The sequence below is a fragment of the Bombina bombina genome, chromosome 4 (genome assembly GCF_027579735.1).
Source record: "Bombina bombina isolate aBomBom1 chromosome 4, aBomBom1.pri, whole genome shotgun sequence".
Lineage (NCBI taxonomy): Eukaryota > Metazoa > Chordata > Amphibia > Anura > Bombinatoridae > Bombina > Bombina bombina.
This window is the reverse complement of record NC_069502.1, coordinates 787,898,226-787,915,976: the sequence shown is the minus strand read 5'-3', so window position 1 is coordinate 787,915,976 and position 17,751 is coordinate 787,898,226. Positions and strand designations below refer to the sequence as shown.

At 40.0% G+C, this 17,751-nt stretch overlaps 1 protein-coding gene across 1 annotated transcript in view; it reads right to left on the bottom strand.

The window, feature by feature from the left end:
- The window catches only part of WTAP (WT1 associated protein), an 81,883-nt gene that overhangs the window by 16,912 nt on the left and 47,220 nt on the right, over window positions 1-17,751 (bottom strand). The window contains exon 7 of the mRNA XM_053711172.1: window positions 9,731-9,885. Coding sequence (XP_053567147.1) covers window positions 9,731-9,885 — 155 coding nt within the window. The remainder of the gene's footprint in view (window positions 1-9,730; window positions 9,886-17,751) is intronic.

Here is a 17,751-nt window from a genome sequence, read left to right as displayed (position 1 = left end):
AAACATGGCTGCCAGATAATAGGAGTGGTAATTAATTTAGTCAAGATAACTAACAAGGTCAGAGTTGCATATGGTGGACTAGGGTGAGAGGAAGGAGAGGAATGTATTATGCTTTTTTTTTTTCTTCTTTCTTTTCTTCTATTTATTACGCAATAGTAAGGATTCCTAGTATTGTAAAAACAAAGAGGGGCTCAAAGAAAAACAGAATTTATGTTTACCTGATAAATTACTTTCTCCAACGGTGTGTCCGGTCCACGGCGTCATCCTTACTTGTGGGATATTCTCTTCCCCAACAGGAAATGGCAAAGAGCCCAGCAAAGCTGGTCACATGATCCCTCCTAGGCTCCGCCTTCCCCAGTCATTCGACCGACGTAAAGGAGGAATATTTGCATAGGAGAAATCATATGATACCGTGGTGACTGTAGTTAAAGAAAATAAATCATCAGACCTGATTAAAAAACCAGGGCGGGCCGTGGACTGGACACACCCGTTGGAGAAAGTAATTTATCAGGTAAACATAAATTCTGTTTTCTCCAACATAGGTGTGTCCGGGTCCACGCGTCATCCTTACTTGTGGGAACCAATACCAAAGCTTTAGGACACGGATGATGGGAGGGAGCAAATCAGGTCACCTAGATGGAAGGCACCACGTTTTGCAAAACCTTTCTCCCAAAAATAGCCTCAGAAGAAGCAAATTATCAAATTTGTAAAATTTGGTAAAAGTGTGCAGTGAAGACCAAGTCGCTGCCTTACATATCTGATCAACAGAAGCCTCGTTCTTAAAGGCCCATGTGGAAGCCACGGCCCTAGTGGAATGAGCTGTGATTCTTTCAGGAGGCTGCCGTCCGGCAGTCTCATAAGCCAATCTGATGATGCTTTTAAGCCAAAAAGATAGAGAGGTAGAAGTTGCTTTTTGACCTCTCCTTTTACCAGAATAAACAACAAACAAGGAAGATGTTTGTCTGAAATCCTTTGTAGCATCTAAATAGAATTTTAGAGCACGGACAACGTCCAAATTGTGTAACAAACGTTCCTTCTATGAAACTGGATTCGGACACAAAGAAGGTACAACTATCTCCTGGTTAATATTTTTGTTGGAAACAACCTTCGGAAGAAAACCAGGCTCAGTACGTAAAACCACCTTATCTGCATGGACCAGATAGGGCGGAGAACACTGCAGAGCAGATAACTCAGAAACTCTCTAGCGGAAGAAATTGCAACCTAAAACAAAACTTTCCAAGATAATAACTTAATATCTACGGAATGTAAGGGTTCAAACGGAACCCCTTGAAGAACTGAAAGAACTAGATTAAGACTCCAGGGAAGAGTCAAAGGTCTGTAAACAGGCTTGATTCTAACCAGAGCCTGAACAAACGCTTAAACGTCTGGCACAGCTGCCAGCCTTTTGTGAAGTAAAACAGATAAAACAGAGATCTGTCCCTTCAGAGAACTCGCAGAAAATCCTTTCTACAAACCTTCTTGTAGAAAGGAAAGAATCTTAGGAATTTTTATCTTGTTCCATGGGAATCCTTTAGATTCACACCAACAGATATATTTTTTCCATATATTATGGTAAATTTTTCTAGTTACAGGCTTTCTAGCCTGAATAAGAGTATCCATTACAGAATCTGAAAACCCACGCTTTGATAAAATCAAGCGTTCAAACTCCAAGCAGTCAGTTGGAGGAAAACCAGATTCGGATGTTCGAATGGACCCTGAATAAGAAGGTCCTGTCTCAAAGGTAGCTTCCATGGTGGAGCCGATGACACATTCACCAGGTCTGCATACCAAGTCCTGCGCGGCCACACAGGAACTATCAAGGTCACCGAAGCCCTCTCCAGATTGATCCTGGCTACCAGCCTGGGAATGAGAGGAAACGGTGGAAATACATAAGCTAGGTTGAAGATCCAAGGTGCTACTATTGTATCCAATAGAGTCGCCTTGGGATCCCTGGATTTGGACCCGTAACAAGGGACCATGAAGTTCTGACGAGAGGCCATCAGAACCATGTCTGGAATGCCCCATAATTGAGTTATTTGGGCAAAGATTTCCAGATGGAGTTCCCACTCCCCCCGGATGCTCCTCCATCGCCAGGGAACTCCTTGTTACCCCCTGATGGTTGATATATGTAACAGTCGTCATGATGTCTGATTGAAACCTTATGAATTTGGCCTTTGCTAGTCGAGGCCAAGCCTTGAGAGCATTGAATATCGCTCTCAGTTCCATTATGTTTATCGGGAGAAGAGAGTCTTCCCGAAACCATAGACCCTGAGTTTTCAGGGGTTCCCAGACCGCGCCCCAGCCCACCAGACTGGCGTCGGTCGTGACAATGACCTATTCTGGTCTGCGGAAGCTCATTCCCTGTGACAGGTTGTCCAGGGTCAGCCACCAACGGAGTGAATCTCTGGTTATTTGATCTACTTGTATCGTCGGAGACAAGTCTGTATAATCTCCATTCCACTGTCTGAGCATGCACAGGTGCAATGGTCTTAGATGAATTCGTGCAAAAGGAACTATGTCCATTGCCGCAACCATCAAACCTATTACTTCCATGGACTGCGCTATGGAAGGAAGAAGAACAGAATGAAGTACCTGACAAGAGCTTAGAAGTTTTGATTTTCTGGCCTCTGTCAGAAAAACCTTCATTTCTAAGGAAACTATTATTGTTCCCAAGAAGGGAACTCTTGTTGACGGGGACAGAGAACTTTTTTCTATGTTCACTTTCCACCTGTGAGATCTGAGAAAGGCTAGGACAATGTCCGTATGAGCCCTTGCTTTTGACAGAGACGACACTTTAATCAGGATGTCGTCCAAGTAAGGTACTACTGCAATGCCCCTTGGTCTTAGCACCGCTAGAAGGGACCCTAGTACCCTTGTGAAAATCCTTGGAGCAGTGGCTAATCCGAATGGAAGTGCCACAGGTAATGCTTGTCCAGAAAGGCGAACCTTAGGAACCGAAAATGTTCCTTGTGGATAGGAATACGTAGGTACGCATCCTTTAAGTCCACCGTGGTCATGAATTGACCTTCCTGGATGGTAGGAAGGATCGTTCGAATGGTTTCCATTTTGAATGATGAAAGCCTTAGAAACTTGTTTAGAATCTTGAGATCTAAAATAGGTCTGAATGTTCCCTCTTTTTTGGGAATTATGAACAGGTTGGAGTAAAAACCCATCCCTTGTTCTCCTAATGGAACAGGATGAATCACTCCCATGCTTAACAGGTCTTCTACACAGTGTAAGAATGCCTGTTCGAAGATAATTGAGACCCGTGGAACCTTCCCCCTTGGGGGTAGTTCCCTGAATTCCAGGAGATAACCTTGAGAAACTATTTCTAGCGCCCAAGGATCCTGAACATCTCCTGCCCCAGCCTGAGCAAAGAGAGAAAGTCTGCCCCCCACCAGATCCTTCCCAGATCGGGGGGCCAACACTTCATGCTGTTTTGGTAGCAGTGGCAGGTGACTTGGCCTGCTTACCCTTGTTCCAGCCTTGCATCGGCCTCCAGGCTGGCTTGGTTTGAGAAGTATTACCCTCTTGCTTAGAGGGTGTAGAATTTGAGGCTGGTCCGTTTCTGCGAAAGGGACGAAAATTTGGCTTCTTTTTAGCCTTAAAAGACCTATCCAGAGGAAGGGCGTGGCCCTTTCCCCCAGTGATGTCTGAAATAATCTCTTTCAAGTCAGGGCCAAACAGTGTTTTACCCTTGAAAGGGATGTTAAGCAAAAGCGCTCTGCGCGCCACGATAGCAAACCCTGAATTATTCGCCGCTAATCTAGCTAATTGCAAAGCGGCATCTAAAATAAAAAAGAGTTAGCCAATTTAAGAGCTTGAACTCTGTCCAAAACCTCCTCGTACGAAGATTCTTTATTGAGCGACTTTTCTAGTTCTTCGAACCAGAAACACGCAGCTGTAGTGACAGGAACAATGCATGAAATTGGTTGTAGAAGGTAACCTTGCTGAACAAACATCTTTTTAAGCAAACCCTCTAACCTTTAATCCATAGGATCTTGAAAGCACAACTATCTTCTATAGGAATAGAAGTGCGTTTGTTTAGAGTAGAAACCGCCCCCTCGACCTTGGGGACTGTATGCTATAAGTCCTTTCTGGGGTCGACTATAGGAACTAATTTCTTAAATATAGGGGGAGGACAAAAGGTATGCCGGGCCTTTCCCACTCCTTATTTACTATGTCCGCCACCCGCTTGGGTATAGGAAAAACATCGGGGGGCACCGGAACCTCTAGGAACTTGTCATCTTACCTAATTTCTCTGGAATGACCAAATTGTCACAATCATCCAGAGTAGATAATACCTCCTTAAGTAGTGCGTGGAGATGTTGAAATTTAAATTTAAAAGTTACAATATCAGGTTCTGCTTGTTGAGAAATTTTCCCTGAATCTGAAATTTCTCCCTCAGACAAAACCTCCCTCCTGGCCCCTTCAGATAGGTATGAGGGTATGTCAGAACAGATATCATCAGCGTCCTCTTGCTCTTCAGTGTTTAAAACAGAGCAATCACGCTTTCTCTGATAAGTAGGCATTTTGGAAAAAATGCATGCAATAGAATTATCCATTACAGCCATTAATTGTTGTATGGTAATAAGTATTGGCGCACTAGATGTACTAGGGGCCTCTTGTGTGGGCAAAACTGGTGTAGACACAGAAGGGGATGATGCAGTACCATGCTTACTCCCCTCATTACAGGAATCATCTTGGGCAATATCATATCTATGGCATTATTATCCCTACTTTGTTTGGACATTATGACACAAATATATCACATATTTTAAATGGGGAGACACATTGGCTTTCATACATATAGAACATCGTTATCTGATGGTTCAGACATGTTAAACAGGCTTAAACTTGTCAACAAAGCACAAAAAACGTTTTACAATAAAACCGTTACTGTCCCTTTAAATTTCAAACTGAACACACTTTATTACTGAATATGTGAAAAAGTATGAAGGAATTGTTCAAAATTTCACCACAGTAACTTAAAGCCTTAAAAGTATTGCACACCAAATTTGAAAGCTTTAACCCTTAAAATAACGGAACCGGAGCCGTTTTTACATTTAACCCCTATACAGTCCCAGGTATCTGCTTTGCTGAGACCCAACCAAGCCCAGAGGGGAATACGATACCAAATGATGCCTTCTATAAGCTTTTTCAGTGGTTCTTAGCTCCTCACACATGCATCTGCATGCCATGCTTTCCAAAAACAACTGCGCATTAGAGGCGCGAAAATGAGGCTCTGTCTATGACTAGAAAAGGCCCCCAGTGAAAAAGGTGTCCAATACAGTGCCTGCCGTTTTTATTAAAACAATCCCCAAGATTTAACAACTATTAAAAGTAATAATCTGCCAAATATACTTAGTAAAGTAATCGTTTTAGCCCAGAAAAATGTCTACCAGTTTTTTAAGCCCTAATGAAGCCCTTTATTCTTTTACTTAAACTAAGAAAATGGCTTACCGGTTCCCATAGGGAAAATGACAGCTTCCAGCATTACCGAGTCTTGTTAGAAATGTGTCATACCTCAAGCAGCAAAAGTCTGCTCACTGTTTCCCCCAACTGAAGTTAATTCCTCTCAACAGTCCTGTGTGGAAACAGCCATCGATTTTAGTAACGGTTGCTAAAATCATTTTCCTCTTACAAACAGAAATCTTCATCTCTTTCCTGTTTCAGAGTAAATAGTACATACCAGCACTATTTTAAAATAACAAACTCTTGATTGAAGAATAAAAACTACATTTAAACACCAAAAAACTCTAAGCCATCTCCGTGGAGATGTTGCCTGTACAACGGCAAAGAGAATGACTGGGGAAGGCGGAGCCTAGGAGGGATCATGTGACCAGCTTTGCTGGGCTCTTTGCCATTTCCTGTTGGGGAAGAGAATATCCCACAAGTAAGGATGACGCTGTGGACCGGACACACCTATGTTGGAGAAAATAGCATCTTCTCTGGTAATATATATATGTAATTATAAAGATTATTGTTGTGCAAACTTTAATGCTTAAATACACATATTCTGTTATTTGTTTTCTTTTCTGTGATGAAACAAATATTTATTCTTCTTAACATATTATATTTGTTTTGCAATACATTGGAATTTTTTTATGTTATTGTTTTTATTTGTTTTCTGTTTTGTACGTGATGAAATGAATATATATTTTTTGTTATATTGTAAAATATTGAAGAAACTAAAAAATGTGTACACCCCGGTAGACGCTTTAAAAAAAAAAAAAAAAAAAAAAAAGTATTTCTATAACAGTGTTGGTTATGCAAAACTGGGGAATGGGTAATAAAGGGATTCTCTTTCTTTTTAAACAACAAAAATTCTGGTGTTGACTGTCCCTTTAAGGGTGTGCACACTTATGCAACCATATTTTAATTTTTTATTCTCTTCACCTAACAGATTTGTTTGTTTTTCAATTGAGTTGTACAGTTTATAGATCACATTAAAAAGGTGGAAAACGTTCTGAAATGATTTATCTTTGTCTCATTTTTTTACATCACAGAAACCTGACATTTTAACAGGGGTGTGTAGACTTTTTATATCCACTGTACATATATACACACAAACACACAGGGATCAAAATTTCAAGTCCAAAGCTACTAGCCAGGCCAAAATGTTACTCGCCCACTGATCCCACTGTTTGTTTTTAATTTTAAACCATGACAATGTAAGTTCTTGTATAACAGTTATTAAGCTGCCATTTGGCAAAGTGTATAGATAGCATTTATCTCCCTCTCACATGATGCTAAGTGGTGTAAACCAGGGGAGATCTAAGGCAGCAGGGACATGAAACAAATGTGGTTTGGTGTCCAGTTTTTTTTTAAAATTTTGCACGGGTTGTCACCTGGGAAACTAACCATTGGTGGCCTTTAGCTTGATGAAGGGGACAATCAATTTTAATAGTTGATTTTGCCATCTATACTGATCTTGTCAATACTGCAGTATTTGCTAAATAAAATCTATGTAATAAAGAGAGATAGTGGCAGTGGGGGTAGAAGAAAAAAGTGCCCGGCAGTTACTTTGAAAAAACAAAAGAAAAAACGAAAAAACACACACTTAGCACATTATCCCATTAAGAGAGTTATCTGCTAAAAATGTTCTGAGTACAGCAATTTCTTATATCCCCACAATATTATTTTAAATTAATGTTTAAGCACACTCCCCTATTTTGTAACCTATGATATCTACGTGCCACAGTTCAATTTGTACTCACCAATGGCTAGTGGGTGAGTGAAAATGTTGAACCCTGTATAATTGTGTGTGTAAATTATATAAATTTAGATTTTTAAAACAAACTGGAGAAAGAAGTCTGAAGTGCAAAAAGGAAGCGGTAAAGGGGGAAAAAAAAAGGGGGGGGGGGAAGATATCCATGTAACATATGTTATTATTATTTCTTAAGGTCGAACCCCCTCCCCCACGCAAGTCATCCCAGCTTCTCTCATTTCTGAGTTCATTTTAGTTCACATCCTCTCCAACACACATGCCACCTTAGCAATAATTTAACAAAGAGCTCATACAGAGTGGTACAGTGCATATCAGATTGCTTCTGTTATCACCTTTTGCCAATCTGCCTCCCGATGAGTAATTCCCATCTTTCTCTTCCAATATATCGTGGGATGAGACTTTACAAATGAATGGGACGAGACTTTACAAATGAGTGGGACATTAAAATTGCCTGATAATGCAAAGATAGTTCTTTGTATAAGGGTTTACCAGGTAACCATCTTCTTTCCCACTGTGTTAGGGCACACAATCTAAGATATTCAAAATGTAACTGTTTAGGGATATCTGGACATGGGTGAGCTATTGCAGAAAGTATCAAATAGTTACCTTGATATATATATTCCACCAATTCGGTTGAGAATCACGAAGACAAAACAGCATGACTAATGGATTAAGCTGGTGAAGAGTGAGGTGTCCCTTTCTTGTTATGCCGGAGCTCTCTCCAATGCTTAAAACAGGGGTCGACAAATCTGTTTACAATTTAGGAGCCAGTAAGAATATCTACGAGCCAGATATACTTTTAGGCACCAGACAGTGTTATCCGTATATAGATGTATAGAGAATAACCCAAAAAGTTAGGAGCCAGTGGCTCCCAGGCTTCTGTGTTTGTCAAGCCCTGTCAATGGACACAATTTGACTATGGGGTTGGTTACTCCCTCAAGAACTATAGCATGCTGTGGAAACCAAATTAACATTTGCCGGTAATGATGCCTGTTCCAACAGTCGCCACACCTAGGCTTATCTGTCACAGTACCCCAATCAGAAATATGGTAATGCAAAGCAGCATTATAACAGATTTTATTAAAGACCGACAAACCCCCAGTTCTTATTGTTTTTTGCAATTGTTGCAACGAGACTCTTGAGGGTCAACCTTGCCAGATCTATTTTGTAAACACTGATTGAAAATGATTAAATAAGTAGGGAAAGACAAAAGGCAGACAAGTAAAAAGGTAGGTAAATTTAGGAAGCAACATCATTTTCAGTGTCATAACCCTCCCTAGCCCTGAGATCTCTGAAAAAGACAATTTAGTAGTTAGGGTTCTAAGCTCTTGTCGGAGAGACTCAGTTTGCGGAGGGATCATGCGATAAATATTTTAACTTTTTGGTAGAACATTTGAAAGGATAACGTTTTTGCAGATTCTGCAATCGCAAGGGAAAGTCCAACGCCTAAGCCTCTATCTTTGTGTAATTGTAATAAGACAATCTTCCAAATTATATTAAATAATGAAACCGATGTCGTAAATATTGTTCCGGATCCAAAATTTATATGATCAAATCATCTGCGAAGAGGGTTTGTGATGAAAATATATTAAGACCCTACCTACAATTATGTGCTCTCTTATCTTAATAGCAAAAAGGCTCCATAACCAGATAAAATAGGAGAGGGGACACCCCTGCCTAATGCCGTTCATTATGTCAAATGGTTCAGAGCAGAACCCCAATCCTCTCACCACAGCAGATGGAGCCGAGTAAAGTGCCATTATTGCAGAAATAAAGCAACCTGGAAAGCCAAAAAAGAGCTCAGCATCTCTATCATGTAATCCCACAGCACCCTGTCAAATTCTTTCAGCACCCAATGACAGGATGATTAGCGAGATCTCAAGAGACGCCTATTCAAAAAAATATTTTTAAAAATCTGGGCACATTATCAGACCTTTGTTGTCCAGGGGGAAATCCCTCTTGATCTAAGTGAATGAGCTTCGCGCATTTAAGCACTTTTAAATAATTTTCTCTGTTGTATAAAAACTATGCAGCCTTTGCCGCTCTACAACTATTTCTCAACTCCAATCCTAAAGGCACTAAAAAGCCAGATTTTCAGGATTTCCATGGGTTACTAAACCAGCTGATTGGTGTACCAAGGTTACTCAATGGTTCAGATATTCTGAAAATCTGTACCCCATTAGTGTGCCCTGCCGACTAGAATTGATAAATACTGCTCTATATCAATGGGAGTTCATTTGCTCACCTTTCTCAGGTTTATAAATTGAACAGAGAAATAATACATATTCACAATACAGTGCAGCTATTTTGTACAGGCATTGAAAACTAAATATTCTGTGTTGCAAAGGGTGCCACAACCAAAATAAATATGAATAATGCAGCAACAACAAATATAGTAAATTTTCCCCCACATAAAGTTTAGTCAGATAAGTGTTTATAAAATTTAGGGTAATAACCACAGTTCCAGAAACTACTATTTTTTGCATATGCTGTGCTTACCATCTTGACTGCTCTTAAGCTCCTCACTGTATTTCTTCTGTAAAGCCAACTCAGCCTCAAGTTGTGCAATGCGACCCTGGGACAGCTGCCTCCCAAGCTCCTGGTTTTCCTGGATAAGCATTCGGCACTTCGCCATTAACTTTTTACCGGTTTGGCTGCAAAAGGAAAGAGTAATCTATTAAAACATGATAGGAACTAGCAAAGACTTTCAGCATTTGTTAAACTTACGATTCACCTTTACCCATGGACCAAGAGCCTGTGGTTCTTCTGTTCTTATTGTTGGCTCTGGAAGGACTGACATCAGTATCAACAGCTGTAATTTGCTAATGTGAAAGGGAAAAATAGTCCCATTCCAGATTTTTTTATATTTTAAAAAGGAGACACAAAAACACTTTGAGGTTGTAATATAATATGTTTACTTATGTGCAGTAAACAAACATGGCAATATACCTTATTTTGTCCCATTTTCTTGTGAATTAACCTGAAAATTCCTATGTATCTATAAAGTAATGGGCATTTCCATGCAGCCACTGTAAGCACACTGTTACTGACTTGTTTAATATCTGTCACTAATTATTCCCAGCATAAGAAAAGGATAAGGGGAAACCTAGTTTTCAACATGGCAGCACTCATTACTTTATAGAAACTAAAACTTGAAATATTGAATGCAAGTATAAACAAACTAAAACAATTTAAAACAAAATAAATGTAGTTATTTCGCAAGCCAGTGTTTGCTTTGATACTATAACATGTTTGCCTTCAATGTGTTCCAAATTACTTCTTAAAGGCCACTACATTACTTCTTAAAGGCCACTACAGAGCATAAAATGTATGGGAAACCGTTCATGTTCATTTTTATATTTGAAACAGCTGTTCAAGGACATTCCCATAAAAATGGGCTGAGCTTGCAGGTAAAGCAAACCTGTTAAAGGACCAGTAAATACAGTAGATTTGCATAATCAACAAATGCATGATAAATAGACAATACAAAAGCATTTAGCCTGAACTTCAAATGAGTAGCAGATTTTTTTCTGACAAATTTCAGTAATGTCTATTTCCACTCCTCCTGCATCATGAAACAGCCATCAGTCAATCACAAATGCATATACGTATATTCTATGAAGTCTTGCACAGCACATGCTCAGTAGGAGCTGGTGACTCAATGGAAGTAAAATTGGAAAGTTGTTTAAAATTGCGTTCTCTATGTGAATCATGAAATAATAATCTGAAAAAATTATGTAACGGTAACCCCAATATATAAAAAGGAACAGGAAAGTAAAAATAGTAATATAAGTTCATCGCAAAAATACAGCAGTTGCTAGTGCTCCAAATCCTGCCTCACCCCTTAAAAGGGACAGTCTAGTCCAAAATAAAGTTTGATGATTCAGATGGGGCATGTAACTTTAAACAACTTTCCAATTTAGCTTTATTCTAATAGCATTCTTAGTTGAAAGCTAAACCTAGGTAGGCTAATACGCTAATTTCTTAGCCCTTGAAGGCCGCCTCTTATCTGAATGCATTTTGACATATTTTTAAACAGCTAGAGGGCATTAGTTCATGTGTGCCATCTAGATAACACTGCGCTCACACACACAGAGTTACCTAGGAGTCAGACCTGATTGGCTAGAATGCAAGCCTGTCAAAAGAACTGAAATAAGGGGGCAGTCTGCAGAGGTTTAGATACAATTTAATCACAGGTAAAAAGTGTATTCATATAACTGTTGATTATGCAAAACTGGGGAATGGGTAATAAAGGGATTATCTTTTTAAACAAACATTCTGGTGTAGACTGTCCCTTTAACATTCCCTTTCCCCAAGTTTTGCTCTAAGCAGCCAACTAGATGTTGCTCAGATTGGATACACATAAGCACTGATTGGAACAGCTGCATAAACACCTTGACAAGAGAAGGCAAGTAACGTCAGCTATGTTAAACTTCAGCAACTGGTTTGCAAATATAAAAACCATTACATTTTATTTTTGCTAAAACATTGAGAACCATTTCATTTTATATTTCACATTTAAAATCCAAACCAAAGCCTGAACACGATTTGAATTAGCTTTGCGGTAATACAAAGTCTACAGATAGGTTTACAAATACGTAGACTGCCTAGATTAAAGGGACATTGTAAAAGATTTTTCTTTGCATAAATGTTTTGTAGATGATATATTTATATAGCCCATCTGGGAGTGTATTTGTAACTATGTATACTTTTGCTTATTTTTATTTTTTTAATAACATTGTGCAAACTTTCAGGCTCCTAACCAAGCCCCAAAATTTTAGATGTATACCGATGTCTACCAATTTCTTACAGCTCCTGTTTGTATAACCTGTCTTTTCTGTTTTCCCAGCACATTTTACTGGGTATTCCAGCCTAAACTCATCAACAGTGCTAAACTGGGAGCATCTAAGTAAGTTTATAAAAGGTTTTATACTTGATTTTTAGATTAGTAACTGGCATTATTCTTTATAGTAGAGTTCCTTTTAATTCAAACAAGCCAGTGAATAGGCCATCCAATTAAACAAGTAATCAGATGCTCATTTTACAAAAACCTGATTTAATGATATGCTCAGTGTAACAGTCTAGAACTACTGGGATAACAAAAATCATATTAGAATATATGGGTTATTATGGGCACCAATTTTGTGGTCTTAAAAAAATAAAAATGTATTAGTGCAGGAAAGTTTCCATTTAAAAAAGGGTAATGTATTTGAAGCAATATTAACCCGAGAATAATATGCAGGATTTGTTTTAAATATTGGGTGGGAAATGTAAAGTTTTAAACTTTCATAATGCATAGGTGCCACAATGCTGATACCTAGATTTCCTTCTCTGCTGTGCAACCAATGACTTTATAGATTACAGCAGTTCCATTTATAACATGACTTGGAAAGCCCAGAATGAGCAAAGTTAATTTACAGCAAAAAGTGAAAAAATATATATTAAATATTATATTACAACCTCAAAGTGTTTAAATCTCCCTTTGTTGGGGGAATAAAAAAATAAATATATGGATTTATAGCAAATTGATCTCTCACCTCACATTATTATTCCTCCTCCAGGGTAGAACATTAGATTCCCCTGATTAGCTAATAGGAAGACAATTGTTTTTCACAGATATGAAATAGCTTAATGAAATAGGTCATATTTGTATCCTACCAGTGTGGAGACAAATTCAATGAAGAGGTAAATTAAAAATGCAGCAATTGCGCACTGCAAAATAAATATTTACAAATAAATTTCACATCATTTTATTTACACAATTTACATGGTAATACCTGTTGAAAAGAATTGACCCTAGGTTGTGGCCAGTTAGGGACATATGTAAATTAGCTTGTGCTCAGATTTTTCAGAATGTTGCAGGCTCAATAAAATGTCAGCATACTTAAAGGACCCTAAATAGAGTAAAAACAGAATTTATGCTTACCTGATAAATTACTTTCTCTTGTGGTGTATCCAGTCCACAGATTCATCCTTTACTTGTGGGATATTCTCCTTCCCTACAGGAAGTGGCAAAGAGAGCACACAGCAGAGCTGTCCATATAGCTCCCCCTCTAGCTCCACCCCCCAGTCATTCGACCAAAGGTTAGGAAGAAAAAGGAGAAACCATAGGGTGCAGTGGTGACTGTAGTTTAAACAATTTTTTTTTACCTGACTCAATTGCCAGGGCGGGCCATGGACTGGATACACCACAAGAGAAAGTAATTTATCAGGTAAGCATAAATTCTGTTTTCTCTTGTAAGGTGTATCCAGTCCACGGATTCATCCTTTACTTATGGGATACCAATACCAAACCTTTAGGACACGGATGAAGGGAGGGAACAAGACAGGTACCTTAAACGGAAGGCACCACTGCTTGCAAAACCTCTCCCCCAAAAATAGCCTCCGAAGAAGCAAAAGTATCGAATTTGTAAAATTTAGAAAAAGTATGCAGTCAAGACCAAGTCGCTACCTTACAAATCTGTTCAACAGAAGCCTCATTTTTAAAAGCCCATGTGGAAGCCACTGCTCTGGTAGAATGAGCAGTAATTGTTTCAGGAGGCTGCTGGCCAGCAGTCTCATAGGCCAAACGGATGATGCTTTTCAGCCAAAAGGAAAGAGGTAGCAGTCGCTTTCTGACCTCTCCTCTTACCAGAATAGATAACAAGGAAGATGTTTGTCTGAAATCCTTAGTTGCTTGTAAATAGAACTTTAAAGCAGGAACTACATCAAGATTGTGTAACAGACGTTCCTTCTTCAAAGGATTAGGACACAGAGAAGGAACAACTATTTCCTGGTTAATATTCTTGTTAGAAACAACTTTAGGAAGAAAACCAGGTTTGGTACGCAAAACTACCTTATCTGCGTGGAACACCAGGTAAGGTGAAACACTGCAAGGCAGATAATTCTGAGACTCTTCGAGCAGAAGAGATAGCTACCAAAAACAAAACTTTCCAAGATAACAACTTAATATCTATGGAATGTAAAGGTTCAAACGGAACCCCTTGAAGAACTGAAAGAACTAGATTTAGACTCCATGGCGGAGCCATGGGTTTATAAACAGGCTTGATTCTGACTAAAGCCTGAGTAAACACTTGAACGTCTGGTACCTCAGCCAGACGCTTGTGTAAAAGGATAGACAGAGCAGATATCTGTATTTTTAAGGAACTAGCTGACAATCCTTTCTAAAATCCCTCTTGGAGAACCCATGGATTCACACCAACAAAGATATTTCCGCCATATCTTATGGTAGATTTTCCTGGTGACAGGCTTTCTAGCCTGAATCAGAGTATCTATAACTGACTCAGAGAAACCACGCTTTGATAGAATTAAGCTTTCAATCTCCAAGCAGTCAGACGCAGAGAAATTAGATTTGGATGCTTGAACGGACCCTGTATTAGAAGATCCTGCCTCATTGGCAGTGTCCATGGTGGGACAGATGACATGTCCACTAGGTCTGCATACCAAGTCCTGCGTGGCCACGCAGGCGCTATCAGAATCACCAAAGCCTTCTCCTGCTTGATTCTGGCAACCAGAGGAGGGAGAAGAGGAAATGGTGGAAAAGCATAAGCCAGATTGAAGGACCAAGGCGCTGCTAGAGCATCTATCAATACCGCCTTGGGATCCCGGGTCCTACCACATTCACTTTACCCTCCCGAGAGAGACCCTAGTGCTTAGAGTCGGTAAAGAGAATGACTGTGGGGTGGAGCTAGAGGGGGAGCTATATGGACAGCTCTGCTGTGTGCTCTCTTTGCCACTTCCTGTAGGGAAGGAGAATATCCCACAAGTAAAGGATGAATCCGTGGACTGGATACACCTTACAAGAGAAATTAAATGATTTCCAATTACTCCATAAAAAGACAATGCAATACTGCACTTTTTTAAAATTTAAAGTAGATTTTCTGCCAAATTTAAAAGTAAATAAAAATGTCCCTGCTCCTGTATTACGTGGCAGTCATCAACCAATCACAACGTGCACATACATCTATACTATGCACAATTCTTATAAAATTTTCCTTAAAATATTTTGTCAGTTAAAACCTGTAAATTCCAAAATTCTATCTGTAGTCTCGTGATGTGGCAAAGGTCAATCCATTTCATCAACGCTTGCTCCTAAATGCAATTTAAGGAATAAAAAGGTAAAGCTATTAATTTGCATTCCTTATAAAACCATTTGGAATTAAAGGGACAGTCTACACCAAAATTGTTATGGTTTTAAAAGGTAGATAATGCCTTTACTACTCATTCCCCAGCTTTGCACAACCAATATTGTTAGATTAATATATTTTATAACATTTAAACCTCTAAATTTCTGCCTGTAAAAAAAAAAAAAAAAAAAACAGCCTCTTATCACAAGTTTTTAAAATTTTTATTAGACTGCAAATCCATGTGAGCTATATAAATAACATTGTGCATGACATGGCTAAAATGCAAGTCAACAGATTACAGTCATGTGATGAGGGGAATGTCAGATGAGGCTTAGATATAAGGTAACCACTATATTAATATAAACATGTTGGCTGTGCAAAACTGGGGAATGGGTAATAAAACATTAATTGTGCTTACCTAATAATTTTCTTTTCTTCAGACAGGGAGAGTCCACAGCTGCATTCATTACTTTTGGGAATAAAGAACCTGGCCACCAGGAGGCGGCAAAGACACCACAGCCAAAGGCTTAAAATACCTCCCTCACTTCCTCCATCCCCCAGTCATTCTGCCGAGGCTACAAGGCCACCCCATATAAAAAACACGGGCAGGGATCTGTGGACTCTCCCCGTCTGAAGAAAAAAGGATCAGGTAAGAATAATTTAAGTTTTTCTTCATAAATGGGGAGAGTCCACATCTGCATTCATTACTTTTAGGAAAAAATACCCAAGCTAGAGAGGACACTGAACGCAAAACTGGCAGGTACAAAAGGCGGGCCCTTCCGAGAGGCACCACAGCCTGAAACGCCCAAAACTCCCGACAGAAAAAACTGCTTCACTAGAAGCCGAAGGTCAAAAAGAAAAAAGGCTGAGATAACTGCCCAACAGTTAGAACCAGCAAGGCCCTTGTTGGAGACCGCTCAAGTTAGACTCGACCGAGCCAAAAAGCCTCTGAGGAGTCAAAGTTCTGCAGGCACGCAGCCCGCAAAATTAAACTCACTCCCGATAAGAAGAAAGGGGAAACATCCACAGGGACTCAGATAAAGGAGTCCAAAAGGACCCTGAGAACCCAAAGGGCTAGGGCCAAAGAAAGGTAACTCCAAGAGTGAACCAGGATGAAAACAGGGCACCTATGAAAAAACCCTGCCGACCCAGCACCTCAAAGGAGGACTTTTAAATCGCCATCTGCATAGAAACAAAAGGACCAAAGTAAAGCCCTGAGAACATAAACGGGAGAAGGAAGAGACCCTCCCCTACGCAGAGCGCTAACTCGCACCCAGAATAGAGCAACCGAAAGACCAACTGTCCCCGGGAGCCGCTGAAAAACAGCATCAGATATCTGAATATGCTCTTCCAAACCATAGGCGTCCTGATGCAAAGGAGGACTTAGCGAACACAAGTCACCAACCCTAGCTATTAAACTGCACAGGACCGTCTTCAGAAAGAACTCCGACTGAAGTGCAGGACAACACCTTCCCAAAAGGGTCGGGAAAAGGAACAGAACCCAGAAAACAGAGAAAACTACCTGCCGAGGAGGGATCCACCGCAAAGCCTCTCACCTAAGGAAGGCTCACAATATCTAACTATGATACGCTGCCAAAGAACTACAGATCAGACAGATCCCTGACTCTCGCTCCGGGCAACAGATCTAGCACCAAAGTGACTGATGATGTCCGAAGGACTTAGGGAATTCAAAATTCCCTGAAACATCAAGACCTGCAGGAAGGAAAGAGGGAGGGATCAAGGCCCCCAAAAGAGCTCGGGTTACAGAACCCAGACATAGCCCCCTTCTCGCAGACTAAGGAGACCCTCTACTGAAACTACAATAAGGCATGGCACAAGAATCCATCCCTTCACACTGACATCCTGCACACAAGGCAGGGGAAACACCCCACTGAACAGAGGAATAAAAAAGTACCTCCAAGCACCAGGTGGATACTATGGAATGACAATTTCACCTCAAAGGAGGGAAAACAAAGCCATAACTTAACACTTGCTAGCACACAATCAAGGTGCAAATAGCTGCAGCTGGTTTCAAACTGCAAACCTTCCGCTCGTTAGACAGCTAAGCTAACCATGAGGCTACTACCGCTGGGCTGGAGCATAAAGCTGTAGATGGACTCAAAAAGGTCAAGTACCGAATGAAGAAAAACCATCCGGCCACTACGGCCAGCCCAGTAAGAAGTCTAATTCTCCATGAAAAGAGAAAAATACGCCCATAGGAACAGAATATGTCCCAGAACCGGGAAACTGGGCCGCCTCGAACCAGTCCTAAGGGATCTTGATACAGACCCCCAAAAAATCCAGTCCAAGACAGGACAAAAAAAACCCCGGAACTCTGAGACTGCTTTAATATTTAATAACCCCTGAGGAACCACTAGGTTACCCCATTCGGAG